Source organism: Sus scrofa, chromosome 16 (assembly GCF_054392235.1).
Source record: "Sus scrofa isolate SSC_HxYL_T2T_F1_AM1 chromosome 16, Sscrofa_HxYL_maternal_Yorkshire_Landrace_v2.0, whole genome shotgun sequence".
Classification (NCBI taxonomy): Eukaryota; Metazoa; Chordata; class Mammalia; order Artiodactyla; family Suidae; genus Sus; species Sus scrofa.
Window position 1 is genome coordinate 85,384,646 of NC_139398.1, and position 14,103 is coordinate 85,398,748.

The 14,103-nt window shown below is 47.3% G+C and overlaps 1 protein-coding gene across 17 annotated transcripts in view; it reads left to right on the top strand.

Moving 5' to 3' along the window:
* Nucleotides 1–14,103, top strand: part of SEMA5A (semaphorin 5A) — a 530,468-nt gene that overhangs the window by 437,744 nt on the left and 78,621 nt on the right. For all 17 annotated transcript variants that reach the window (XR_014831038.1, XM_085001952.1, XM_085001944.1 and 14 more), the window contains 2 exons: nt 6,112–6,293; nt 13,412–13,555. Coding sequence is in view for 16 of the 17 variants with exons in the window: in XM_085001952.1 (XP_084858078.1) it covers nt 6,112–6,293; nt 13,412–13,555 (326 nt within the window). In the remaining variant the exon portion in view is untranslated. The remainder of the gene's footprint in view (nt 1–6,111; nt 6,294–13,411; nt 13,556–14,103) is intronic.

The window sequence follows — 14,103 nt, forward strand, 5'->3', positions numbered from 1 at the left end:
TAGACCAGGTGCTCAGGGCCATGTTAGACCCCTTTCAATGCAGTATCACATGTAACAGTCATGACTTTATCTCTCACTCCCATTTATTTTATTTTTACTTTATTATTATTACTATTATTATTATTTGCTTCTTAGGGCTGCACCTGCAGCATATGGAAGCTCTCAGGCTAAGGGTTAAATCGGAGCTGCAGCTGCTGACCTACGCCACAGCCACAGCAACGCCAGATCTGACCCATGTCTGTGGCATACAGCTCACAGCAATGCCAGATCCTTAACCCAATGAGTGAGGCCGGGGATCGAACCTTCGTCCTGATGGATACCAGTCGGATTCAATACCATGAGCCACAACGGGAACTCCATCACTTCCATTTGTAGATGGTAGGACCGGGATTCAGAGGTAATAAAGATTGTTTCTACTGCCTGCCTTGCCAGCCACACAATGCTCCAGCCTGGTTCTCGTCACAGATGCTAGTTCCATCCTGTAATTCATGTGCACAGATAGACTTAAGGATGATATTAAGTTGATGTCATCACATGAGACAAGACGTCATCACATGACACAAGACTTTCCAGGGAGCACATTCAATGTCCTGTTTTGTTACAGTCTTGCACAAAAGGTGCATGAGGCTTTGAAAGTAAATAAAAGAAAATCTTTTACCTTCTGAAAAAAAATATCCAGACAGAAAACATAGCACTTCAATTTAGTCCTAAGAGAATGTTGGTTAGAGTCCAGGAATAAACACCTGCTCCAGGGACCTCTGTGCTCAGCAGCTGCATCTGTATCCTTGATCAGCTGGGAATGAATGAATTGAACATGAATAAATCAAGAGTGGGATTAAGGATTATGCTTGGTAACGAACATGGCATCTCCCTTAGCTGTCTCTTGGAAGTCCATTATTTCCTAGTCGGAGGGAACTTGGGTATTACACGATGGGGGGTAAAATTATACGAAGCTGATTTCCCTAAGACGCTCACCCATATGAGACTCATTTACAGAATGAAATGGCTGAGATTACAGGCCCTGGATTTAGCTTATTTAGACTGATGGTTGAGTCTTTTACAATCAGAGCGACTTGGGGCAAACTGAGTGACCTCTGAGTGTCAGCTTCCCTATGGGTAAAGTGAGATAGAGACCAGGGGCCTTTTACGAGGACTTAATTCATGTCGCTCACTCAGACCAGTGTGTCCCCTGACTGGTAAGTTTATCTCGCAGAAAGGCCACCTCTGCTGGCAGCTTGATTCATGGCCCTGCTGGTCCCTTTCCACACGTCACTGGCTTATTCTTTCAGCTTTTGCCAAATCCCGAGTATTTTTCCATCATAAAATGTCCTCTTCCGGCATTCTGAGTGCCTTCTGCTTCCATCTCCATTCGCCACCATCATAGCAGATTTCCTGCTGACTTCAGAAGTCCTTGATTTTTCTATACCCAGATGTCCTTAAGCTCTCTTGTCGCTTAAGAGAGCCTAACCATCTCTGGGGTATTTCCTTTGTATTTAAGACAAAGAAACAGAAGCCAGGAGGGATTTAAGAGAACCGTCTTTGCTCTCAATCTTCTCATCGGTCCCCCAATAATTGTCCCTTCAAAAGCTTCTAATCAACAGTGGGGAGGGCAATTACTAGACCTTCAAAAGTCACAACGGGAGTTCCCGTGTCGTGGCGCAGTGGTTAATGCATCCGACTAGGAACCCTGAGGTTGTGGGTTCAATCCCTGGCCTTGCTCAGTGGGTTAAGGATCTGGCGTTGCCATGAGCTGTGGTGTAGGTCGCAGACGCGGCTCGGATCCTGTGTTGCTCTGGTTCTGGCGTAGGCTGGTGGCTACAGCTCTGATTGGACCCCTAGCCTGGGAACCTCCATATGCCGCAGCAGCGGCCCTAGAAGAGGCAAAAAGACAAAAAAAAAAAAAAAAAAAAAAAAAAGTCACACCGACTTCCCTAACATGCACTGCCCTTCACACCTTCGCAGCCAAGGAGGCTAATGGAGGGAGCCCGAAGTCTCGTAGAGCCTCTCCTGACCATGATGCTGGTCGCTGTGCTGGTTGGTCCCTGTTCCCCCCTCCCCATCCACTCCCTGCCCCAGGGGCTGGGGCTCCCCCACTTGCAGATTGTTCTCTCCCCTCCAGGCTTTCCTGTTGTCTGGGGTCCAGCCAGGGTGCGCCACGGGCCTCCCCAGCCTGTCCTGCCCTCTCCCCAGCAGCCCGGCAGGCTGAGCAGCCCAAGTGCTTTCATTGCTTTCCTTTGTGTCACAGTCCCGCCAGGACCCATAAATCCAGGTGCTGAAGACAGATCTTCATCTCTGCGGCTGTTATTTTCTACTGTCACGCCCAGGGCTCCCTTTTCCCGACCCTCCGGCAACATTCTAGAGGCTTCTGGCCCCTTCTGGGCTGAGTTGGAGCCTCGTCCAGAGAACAGCAGGCCTTCAGAGGAGGAGGACATTTTTGATGTAAAATTTTAGGGTCAACGTGATGTGTTAAACTACCTGAATTCCAGTGTTCTGTTTTGGTTGGTTTTTCTTGTGGCTTTAAACATTTGCTTTTAAGCTCTTTAGGTTTTTGCACCATTTTCTGTGAGCTGTGACGTGTGTATGTGTGTGTGTGTTTGGGGTGTACAGGCACAGGCACCTGCCCACATCATACACAGAGCAGCACCATGGTGACATAATCCAGTCCTGTGCCCTGAAATCCCTCTTTCCACCATGCCTCCATCCACCGATCACAGCTCAATAAGGAATCGCTGGTCTCCTGTCCAAACCCAGCCAGGGAGCCAAACCTCAGTGATGTGCATGAGAGTTGTGGCTTGTTTTCAAGGTGAAAATGCTCCAATCGGTGGAAGCTGCCCTTCTCCTTCTTCTCCCTCTGTGAGAATTCTCGTCCCCGGTTTCCCCTTCCAGCCAACACCTTTGTGCCAAAAGCACACAGACAAGGCTGGGGAACTGAGCTCCTCATCTTCTCGTCTGACATAGAGCGTCATTTGGATGCCCGGAGGGAGGAACGAGGGACCATATTTGCATTTGTCAAGTCAAAATGGAGCTCCGGGAGTTCCCATCGTGGCGCAGTGGGTAACGCATCCGACTAGGAACCATGAGGTTGCGGGTTCGATCCCTGGCCTTGCTCAGTGGGTTAACGATCCAGTGTTACCGTGAGCTGTGGTGTAGGTCGCAGACGCAGCTCGGATCCCGCGTTGCTGTGGCTCTGGCGTAGGCTGGCACCTACAGCTTCGATTAGACCCCTAGCCTGGGAACCTCCATATGCCGCAGGAGCAGCCCAAGAAATGGCAAAAACACACACACACACAAAAAAAAAGGAGCTCGGCATCATTTCTGTCTGATCCATGCAATGCCTTTTCCCCTAGTGTGCCCTGATCTGGGCTGTGGCCCCTGTGCCACCCACCTGACAAGTCCACAGGTGCTATTTTTAGCCTCCGAGGACAGCGTAGAGGCAGAAACTCTCATTGCTCCACTTTACCATCGAAGGATCGCCCCCCCCCCTCCATAGGGCAGGTGGCTGGTGGGTCAACCCCCACACCCAGCCCTACACCCCACCCCCCGAGGGCAGAGAAGTAGAGGGGGGCTGACTTCACAGGCTCCCGAGACTGGCAGCACACTCACGAAGTAATAGTAGTGATTACTATGCTTAGCCCTTTATTGTGTAATATGTTACACATATATCGTGGGACCACTGTTAACCTTGATGCTGGCTCCCTGAGCGAAGGGTTCATGCTTTTTGCAGTAGAGCAGTCATAGCCACATTTACTTGGCGGGCAGGTGTTTGGACATAGAAGTGCATGAGCATTGGTGAGCATGGTCAGTGCCAGTGAGGGCACCTGCTGAGCCCTCTTCTACCTGTGCAAATTCCCTCTCAGCCAGAGGCAACCGGAGGGCTATCAAAGGGGTGGAGGCTGAATGCTGAAACTCCCATGTAGCAGGGCCTTGGCTGGTGTAACAGCAAATTCAGGTGAGAAATTAGGCGTTTGAACTCCCTACTCACTCGGGGCTCTGTTCTCCCATAAAACACTAAGATCTCCTTACAGTCAGGGTAGGAGCTGCATTGTTTTTGTTTTTGTCTTTGTTTTGTCTTTTTGGGGCCACCCCCCCCCCAGCATATGGAGGTTCCTAGGCTAGGGGTTGAATCACAGCTGTAGCTGCCGGCCTACACCACAGCCACAGCCACAGCAACATGGGATCCAAGCCACGTCTGTGACCTACACCACAGCTCACAACAATGCTGGATCCTTAACCCACTGAGCAAGGTCAGGGATCGAACCTGGATGCTGGTTAGATTCATTTCTGCTGAGCCACATTGGGAACTCCTGCATTTTTTTAATTTTTAATTAAAAATTTTTTTTTAATTTTTTTAGGGCTGCACCCATGGCACATGGAGGTTCCCAGGCTAGGAGTCGAATTGGAGCTATAGCTGCTGTCCTACTCCACAGCCACAGCAACTTGGGATCCAAGCTACATCTGTGACCTACACCACAGCTCATAGCAACACCAGATCCTTAGCCCACTGAGCGAGGCCAGGGATCGAACCACATCCTCATGGATCCTAGTTGGGTTCATTACCACTGAGCTACCATGGGAACTCGAGGAGCTGCATTTTTATCAACGATAGTCTGGGGTGGGGGGGCTCCAGGGACCATAGACACAGGGATATTTTCCTCTTAGGAAGACTCTGCCTTTGTGCTCTCACTCTGTCTGGGTAGGGTCTGGAGAAGCTTCCAGATGATGACGCAGTTCCATCCTCTTCCGCTCTGTGCAGCGTCTTACGGAAATAGCCAGGCAGTTAGTGGGTACAAAGCTTTAGAGTGTGGCTAGGAGAGGGGAAGGACAGAGTCACAACTGTGGCATCGGGAGATGGGAACCAGCCCTGGGAGAGACATGAACGGGCTTCCTCCTCCCTGCTGTGTTTGGAGACGTGATGGAGCAGAGGCAAAGCTGGCCCGGATGCTCACACACAAAGTTCGGTGTTGGCTTTGTTCTGAAACAGGATGTGCACGTAGTTTCTTGCCCCAAAGGAACTGGCTGTGTCATCATGGGATTCATCTCTTGTGGGGCCGATGGGTCTTTCATCCCCAGAATCAGTGTCCAGGGCACTGGCCTTCGGACAGGACCCCAGGGGCAGCCAGCAGCAGAGGGTAAAGCGTGCAATTTACCTGTAATCCTCTCTTTGCTGTCCTGTTTTCTAAGAAACGCACAAGTCCCCATGTTAAGTGTGGAGGGGGGGGCCTTAGGTCTTCTTCTATCCCTTTTTGAAGGGGAGATTCCTTTGTGGGGTTGGGTGACCTGAAGGCTGCACCCCGTGACTCTCAACTCTTAGGGACCCTCTGTAGCTCCTGAGAAGATGACCTTATCAGAGGTGAGGTGGCGTCGTGGTCCAGTCTTCCACCTCCCCGGAACTGGGCCTCCTGGGCCAGGGGACCGCTGGTGAGGCTCTCCCTCCCTGCCCCACCCCACCCCCAGCCCAGGGCCTTCAGAGCATCCCTATCACGGGGCATCCGGGCCCCCGCTCTGACCCTGTCCTGTTTCCCGGTTCAGTCCTCAGCTCTGCTTTCTCTGCATATGGAGATAGTATGGGTTTGACCAGAATGTCCCTAACAAGGAGCAAACGCATTGCTTAATCTGTGCTCTTTTACTCTTATCAATGACATGTTGTTAGTTTGAAGCCATTTTTGAGGCCAAGCCAGGTCGTAAATAAAACTAGTTAATCAATCTTTCAGTTTTTTAAGGTACGTAAAGATTCAACAGCGTTGTCCATCTGTGATTCTTCACTCCAGTTCCTCTTGTTCCCTGGGTTTCTCACGGGAGGGGACAGGCCTACCACGGCTTGATTGACAGGCCATTGCTTGATTGACAGTTCCCTCCTCTGCCCCTCCCCCAACTCTTACATCCCTCTTTCCCTCTGCCTCCTGCCCCCACCCCCGGACCCCAGCCTCCATCACTGTCTCCACCCGTGACCTCTGCTGCTTTACTTTGAAAACCCCCCCTGTTCATCTCTTCTGAACTGTCACAGGAAATATTCTAAATGAGTTCCAGGGGTCTTGTGAGAGAGATTTCACCCGTTCCTCTATTATATTTGCAGCCCTAACTCTTTCTGACCTCCTTGCTTCTGTCTCCCAGACGCGGAACCTCACCGTGGACGGGCGCTTCGGCGCGTGGTCTCCGTGGACACCCTGCTCGCACACGGATGGCAGCGCCGTGGGCTCCTGCCTCTGCCGCACCCGCTCCTGTGACAGCCCGGCCCCCCAGTGTGGCGGCTGGCCGTGCGAGGGCCCCCGCGTGGAGATCGCCAACTGTTCCAGGTGTGTCCCCCTCAATACTCGGAACTACCTGCAGGTGTAAAGTCAGCTTGGACAGGAGTTTGGGAAATCACTTTTATTTTTTTTTCCTTTTACGGCCACCCTTGAGGCATATGGAGGTTCCCAGGCTCGGGGTGGAATCAGAGCTGCAGGTGCAGGTCTACACACAGCCACCGCAACACTGGATCTAAGTCACATCTGCAGCCTACGCTGAGCTTGGGGCAACCCGGGATCCTTCATCTACTAAGGGAGACCAAGGATAGAACCTCATCCTCATGGACATGATGTCAGGTTCTTAACCCACTGAGCCACAGTGGGAACTCCTGGAAAATCACTTCCAATATGTTCCTTCCCTCTTTAAGAGAAAGGTCACAAAAGGACAGAAACACTTACCACAGGAAAATGATGTGATCCTTGGCGAGATTTTTAGATTACAAGTTAGATTCTAAATCTGTTTATGTGTTTAAATAAATCTAAACCTATTCATATGTTCATGGTTGGATTAAGAAAAAAAATATTTCTTGTGCACACAAATGAAAGAGGAGAAGGAAGGCATAACATTTCTGAATGTTAAATTAGACCCCACTCATCAATGTTTTAAATGGGAAGGTGGCTATAAAATCACCGTGAGAGAGTTCCTGTTGTGGCTCAGTGGGGTAAGAACCAGACTAATATCCATGAGGATGCAGGTTCAGTCCTTGGCCCCGCTCAGTGGGATCAAGATCCAAATTTGCCTTGAGCTGTGGTGTAGATTGCAGACACGGCTCAGATCCTGCGTTGCTGTGGCTGTGTGGTATAGGTTGGCAGGTACAGCTCCGGTAAAACCCCTGGCCTGGGAATTTCCATATGCCTCGGGTGTGGCCCGAAAAAGACAAATAAAAAATAAAATAAAATCACTATGGTGTTTAAATTCTGTTCACACATGGACATAGGGATGTAACAGAAATTGCATCTTGGCAACTTTTGAAATTTTTTGTTTGTTTGGCTGCGCCGAGTCAGTCATAGGGAGTTTCCTGGCCAGGGTTCAGATCCGAGACATAGTTTCCACCCAAACCACAGCTGCAGCAATGCTGGATCCTTTAATCCACTGTGCTGGGGATCGAACCTGTGTCCTGGTGCGTCAGAGATGCTGCTGATCCTGTTGCATCAATGGGAACTCTGCAATTTTTGGGAAAAAAAAAAAAAATGAGATGCCAACCTGCAAGTATTTGAAGGGTATCTAGTTTACCACCATTCTTTTAAGGGACAGGAGAGTAACTTGCCGTGAAGACCACTGCATCCAGAAGCCACACTGTCCACGTACAAACACTGTGATGACATCTGTCCCATCTGACGCCGCGTACATGTGTGGGCACAGGAGTTTTAGTTGCTCCCTTAGGTGTGTCCTGTCTCTTTCTTACAGATTCAGGACTATGGATTCTAGGGGCAGCTTCTGCAACTACTAAAACTATCCTACTTTGGTGCTCCTAGAGGAGCGTGCTGCTAGCAGTGGGCATAGCTTTCTGAATCTGCACGCAAGGCTCCCTGACTGGTATATGGGCTGTTAGGGATCACTATCAGTTGATGAATTAAGGGCCATCCAAGAGTGATGAGCTGAGAGGCTGTGTGTGCCTCTCTCCCCTCACATGAATTGGGTGTAGTGTCTGCTGCGATCCCGGAGGTTGCCTTTCCCTGCTCTGATGAGAAGGCTGGCAGATAGCTGCCAGGAGCATCACCTGTGCTTTATGAGACTCTCTCATGAGTGTACATTTCAGCACACCTGAGGGATAGGAAGCTGGGACTCCTCCATTTACCAAAACAGGCCATGTCATCGCTTGCTATGTGTCCCCAGATTTGATCTGAGATTTGCTTTCATTCTTATGAACGACCTCAAGGCAAGTTCAGAAGGGAGGGCCTCTGGCACTCACTCACTTCTAACCATTGGGAGCCGCCGATGCTGTCAAAGGAAAGAGACAAGCATGAGGAGCCAAGTGGATTGAGCCAGTTCGCAGCCAATATTTCGTGTTCTAGCAGCAAGGGACTATTGGTCTACATATTCCTTTGACGTTGTCTGCCAAAAGTATGGTAGTCTAACATCAAGATTATTTTTATTGCACTTTATCAGTTGAAAACCTGTTTATGCTGGCCTCAATTTTGTTGGAAGCAAAAAACTGGAAACTACCTAATTTGCAAACCTTTTTTTTTTTTTTTTGGCTCAGTCAGTAATGTGAAGTACTTCCTCAATTTGTGCAAAGTATATCAAAAAGCCGTCACAAAGATTGATCTAGTGACTCAAAGTTAAGCCTGTTCTTTATGTATTATTGTCATTTATTTCTATTGTTTAATCCAGAAAGTCGGGAAACTCAAAATATTGCTAATTTAATACATTTTGTGAACATAATAGCATCGATTAAATGCTTTTAGGTATCACATCATTTAAATTTGTTTTCCCACTATCTTAGAGTAGCAGATTAAAGGCATTCGATTTATGAAAAGAAATCTACAATATAAAGTAATTAGCTAAACCAGACCTATTATCAAACCAGAGCCAAGTCAGACATACTGAGGATTAGAAAAAAAATGGTTTTTGGTTTTGGGGTGTTTTTTTTTTTTTTTTGGTCTTTTTGCCTTTTCTAGGCCACTCCCTCGGCATATGGAGGTTCCCAGGCTAGGGGTCTAATCAGAGCTGTAGCTGCCAGCCTACGCCACAGACACAGCAACGCAGGACCCGAGCCACGTCTGCGACCTACACCACAGCTCATGGCAATGCGGGATCCTTAACCCACTGAGCAAGGCCAGGGATCGAACCTGCAACCTCATGGTTCCTAGTTGGATTCGTTAACCATTTTATCATTAGAAGGGACACACGAAGGTGTATGTCATTTCTGAATTCTGTTTCTTGGGAGGGAAGGAGGTACCCAGAGAGAGCGAGAAAACTGTAACTAGCTACCTAGAAAGGTAGAAGGTCAGGCAAATAACTGGCTCCTCGACAGGACTTTGCAATCTAAAGAAAATAAATCTGCATCTTTCGGTGTTTCTTACCTATACTTTGTTTATGGGATTTTTCTCTTGGAGCAAAACCTGTGCCCATCAGGAGGGACCAGGACCACTCTGACAGGGAGGTTGAGTGTGTGCAGGAAGTGGAGGTGCCCTGAGCATCTCTAGCTGGGCGTGGGGGAGGCAGGGGGCTGGGCTGAGCTGTGCTGTGGACCCAGTGGAGACCTCGGCTGGTAGCATGGAACTCTGTAGCAGGACCCTTGGAGATGTTAGATCCTCTCCCCTGAGTCGTAACCGCCAACACCACCCTCAGCATCTGGAGAAGGGCCGACCACAGCAGCCACTACAGGGCGCTTTGACAGTACCTGGGAGACAGAAGCAAAGTCCTCAGTCAAAATGCTCTGCTCTGTGCTGTGGTGCATCTGAGCTCAGAACACCCCCAACTCAGCTAACGTCAGCTGCGGGGTAACCTGGAAAATGGCTCAAATAGTGTCATCTGTGGAGTAGGTTTCCTGTCTCCTCTGTGTGTTGGTTTGTTGTTTCTCTGATTTTCTTACAACTCTACTCAATTTGCTCCTCCTTTTCCAGCATCACCCGTGGCACCATGACCACAGCAGTAGTCTATGTTTTAAAACAGACACCAAGAATGCCTCTCAGATGGTCTGCAAACTCTCCCTCCTTGTATGTGGGATATTGTTTAAGTGTGAGCCTCTTCCCAGGAGCCTGTGTAGAAAGCAAAGGCCTCTGGGTGAGTCGTCTGTGACATCACCAACACTGAAACTCACATGGGTGACCCTTCTACGTGGGAGCCTGGGGGGTGAGAGCTCAGCCTCCCAAGAGGAGAAGGGGGTCAGATGTGGAAAGGCAAGGTGCAAGGGTACACTTTGCCTTCTGCTCCCCTTCTCCGTAGATCAGCTCAGATCCCTCCATAAAGTTGAAGGGAGCCCAGCAGGATAATAATCCCTCCATAAAGTTGAAGGGAGCCCAGCAGAATAATCCAACACAGATTGGATTATTCCTGTTATTATAGAAAACAAAAGCCCATCGACATTGCATTATGGGTGCATCATTTCTATAAAACTAAGATGGTTTCCACTGATGCCTGGCAGCAACTTTAAAACGGCTATAGAACTGTGATTGTTGAAAGATTATAATAAGTGGCTAATATTCTTTTTTATACTGTTTGATGGGGAGGAAAAAGGACTATTGAGTGCTGTGACTTGTTTATTGATACCTCCGCGGCTCTGGTTGGAATGTCATTCACTAAGCAGAGCTGTGATGCAATTAGTGATTATTTTAAGACTGAAGATCAAAGAAATGCATGTTTTCGATGCATAAGTAGATGATTTGGGGTTGACTTAATCACAAAAAATGATCCCTCTAATGATACATGCTTCCTTGATACTATTTCTTTGGTGGTTACCTGCTGCTATGTCTGCCTCTGAGCAGCAAACCCAGCTCTGAAGAATAACCACATGCATGGACAATACACTCATTTATTCCCCCAGATATTATAGTCCTACTACGTACACATTTCTCCATTGACCTCCCTCCCTGAATACAGTGTGTTCCGTATGCTGTAAGTAGACAATGTAGTATAAGATACCATGTTTGTTAAAAGGTTTAGGAAATGAAGAATTTCCAAATAATTTTGGAAACAGTGTTTCCTGCATTATTTAACCATCGTTTTTCCTACCTAAAGAACTCTGAAAGTGAAAACGTCATTTTACTTATGTTGAAAATGCTATTTTTGTCTGTAAAGTCAGAGAATTATTTGGATACTAAAATTGTAACTGTCGGTGTTCCTGTCGTGGCGTGGCGGAAATGCATCTGAGTAGGAACCATGAGGTTGTGGGTTCGATCCCTGTCCTTGCTCAGTGGGGTTAAGGATCTGGTGTTGCCATGAGCTATGGTGTAGGTCGTAGATGTGGCTCAGATCCCACGTTGCTCTGGCTATGGTGTAGGTTGGCAGCTGTAGCTCTGATTCAACCCCTAGCCTGGGAACCTCCATATGCCACAGGTGCGGTCCTTAAAAGCAAAAAAAAAAAAAAAAAAAAAAAATTGTGAATGTCATGGAGTATAAGATACTAATTACCTTTAGGAGCAACTTGAGAGGATCTGTCTTATTTTGTGTTATTTAGGTTATAGTATCATAAAGAAGCTTTTTATACCATACATCGAGGTATCACTATGTATTTTAACAGTAGATGACTGTTAAGCTTCAGAAAATAAAGTAGAGAAAGAATAAATATACTAAGAATTTTCTCAGAGGAACTTTCCTTTGTAATTGTGTTAGAAATTACATATTCAATTTGTTCTTTATACCTTGAGCTTGAATGGCGTAGCTGTGGACCTGCATGCTTCTAAAGGCATATATAAAGTAAGGTTAGAATTAATGTGAGTTGATTTTTTTTCAGTGGAAATGTAAATCCCACAGATGAAAGTAACATCCGTTCAGAAATCCATATGCAGGAGTTCCCGTCATGGCGCAGTGGTTAACGAATCCGACTAGGAACCATGAGGTTGCAGGTTCGGTCCCTGCCCTTGCTCAGTGGGTTAACGATCCGGCGTTGCCGTGAGCTGTGGTGGAGGTTGCAGACGCGGCTCGGATCCCGCGTTGCTGTGGCTCTGGCGTAGGCCGGTGGCTACAGCTCCGATTCAACCCCTAGCCTGGGAACCTCCATATGCCATGGGAGCGGCCCAAGAAATAGCAACAAGAACAACAACAAAAAAGACGAAAAAAAAAAAAAAAAAAAAAAAAAAAAGAAATCCATATGCAATTAGAGAAGTAAAATTATTTCTACATGCAGTAAACCTTCATCTATGTTGGAGTTTGGGCTCTGGATTAAACCAATATTTCAATACTTGAAGATTTTAAATTCCTGTAGTTTGTTTTTACATAGCAGGGACGAACTGCTAAGGGAGATATTTAAATTATAAACATTCTACATGCAGACAGTGTAAGGAAAAAAATCAACACTAAAATTTTTTCTTAAGCTGTCAGCAGTTTATCTTTCAAACCGCTTTTATAAAAGTGATTCATTGTATTTTTATTTTACATTTTTAATACATTTACCTTATTTTTTTACTTATGTAAAATTACATTTAAAAAGATATACACAATTTGCACTTTTTTATTGTTATTTCCTCAACACAATTTTTTTTTTCCACTGTACAGCATGGGGACCCAGTTACACATACATGTATATATTCCTTTTTCTCCCATTATCACGCTCCATCATATGTAACTAGACATAGTTCTCAGTGCTACACAGCAGGATCTCATTGTTAATCCATTCTAAAAGCAATAGTTTGCATCCCTTAACCCCAAGCTCCCAATCCATCCCACTCCCTTCCCCTCCCTGCACTTCTTTATACACTGTATCTTTGTCACATTGCGAGAAAACGCCAAGACTCTGAATTTAAAATATCCATTCTTCATTTCTAGTAAAGCTTGTTTTAATACTTTGAATATTATAGGGTTTTTTGGGGGGGTGGTTTGGCTGCACCCTAGGCGTATGGAAGTTCCTGGGCCAGGGATTGAATCTGAGCTGCAGCTGTGACCCAGCCACAGCTACATCAATGCCTGATCCTTAACCTGCTGTGCTACAGCAGGAAACTCCTTTGACGCTCTTTATGACTATGAAAGCTATCAAAGGAGTTGCTAATTTTCACTAATGTTAATAGATTTTTAAAGCAAGCTTTTAGATGATATTTTGTTCAAATGTGCACTTTTCATAGATTTAACTGATATGGTAACGGTCCAATAAAATCATAAACTCTAAAGGTTTCAAGGATTCATCCCTAGTTACTTTTCAATGCAATAACATTATTTTTCATGGACTTAACCTGTGACAGCTAAATTTCCTGAATTGTTTCTAATAGAGCCAATTTTTAATTATTTACAGTGTACATACAGCTTGACTCTCAAAGTTTCTATTTGGATCCTAAAATCAGATACCTGGGTGGAGGGGGGGGGGACCTTACAGTGACCAAGACCCCTCTAACAGTTCACTCATCCCCATGGCTCTTTGCTCCCTCTTCCTTCGCAGCTCACAAGCAGTGGTCCCTGCGGGAGAATGTGAATTTGGGGGTGGGTGCAAACAGAGGTGTGGCTCCAGTGACCCTGATGCTTCCTCTCCCAGGAATGGAGGCTGGACCCCCTGGACCTCGTGGTCTCCGTGCAGCACCACCTGCGGGATCGGCTTCCAGGTGCGCCAGAGGTCCTGCAGCAACCCCACGCCCCGGCACGGGGGCCGGGTGTGTGTGGGACAGAACCGCGAGGAAAGGTAGGCACCCTCTCTGCTCCTGCATCGCTATCCTCATGCTTACTGTCATTCCAGCGTGGTCGGTCTCCCGGCGGTTTTCGTTTTGGATCTTACTCAGCTTATAGTGGCATCCAGTTCTGTTGGGCTCAGTGGCCCTCCTCCTTGCCTGACATCCTTTCATTTTGACCAAAGCTTGAGGGTGACAGCATCACGGGGGGCCATAGAGGAGCCTGCAGAGTACACTCAGCGGGGCCGTTCCCTGGGGATTGGAGACCCAGAAGCAGGGGCAGTGCTGGGCTGGGCTCCCTGGAGACTAGGCAGGCGGGTCTGCTAGGTAGTGCTTGTTCTTGTTAGAATTCAACTAGGCTGGTCTCAAATCTACAATTGCAAATAGGACCTGGGCTGATCCTGGGTTCAGATGGATCAGATGAGGTAAGTTTTCCATCACTAAGCAACTGGCGTATGAGTGAGAACATAGTATTTTTCTTATATTTATGACTACTAATGCCTACATGCTTATCTATTAACAGCTACCCTCTGGGAAGCTGCAGGACATCCCAGAGGGAGGG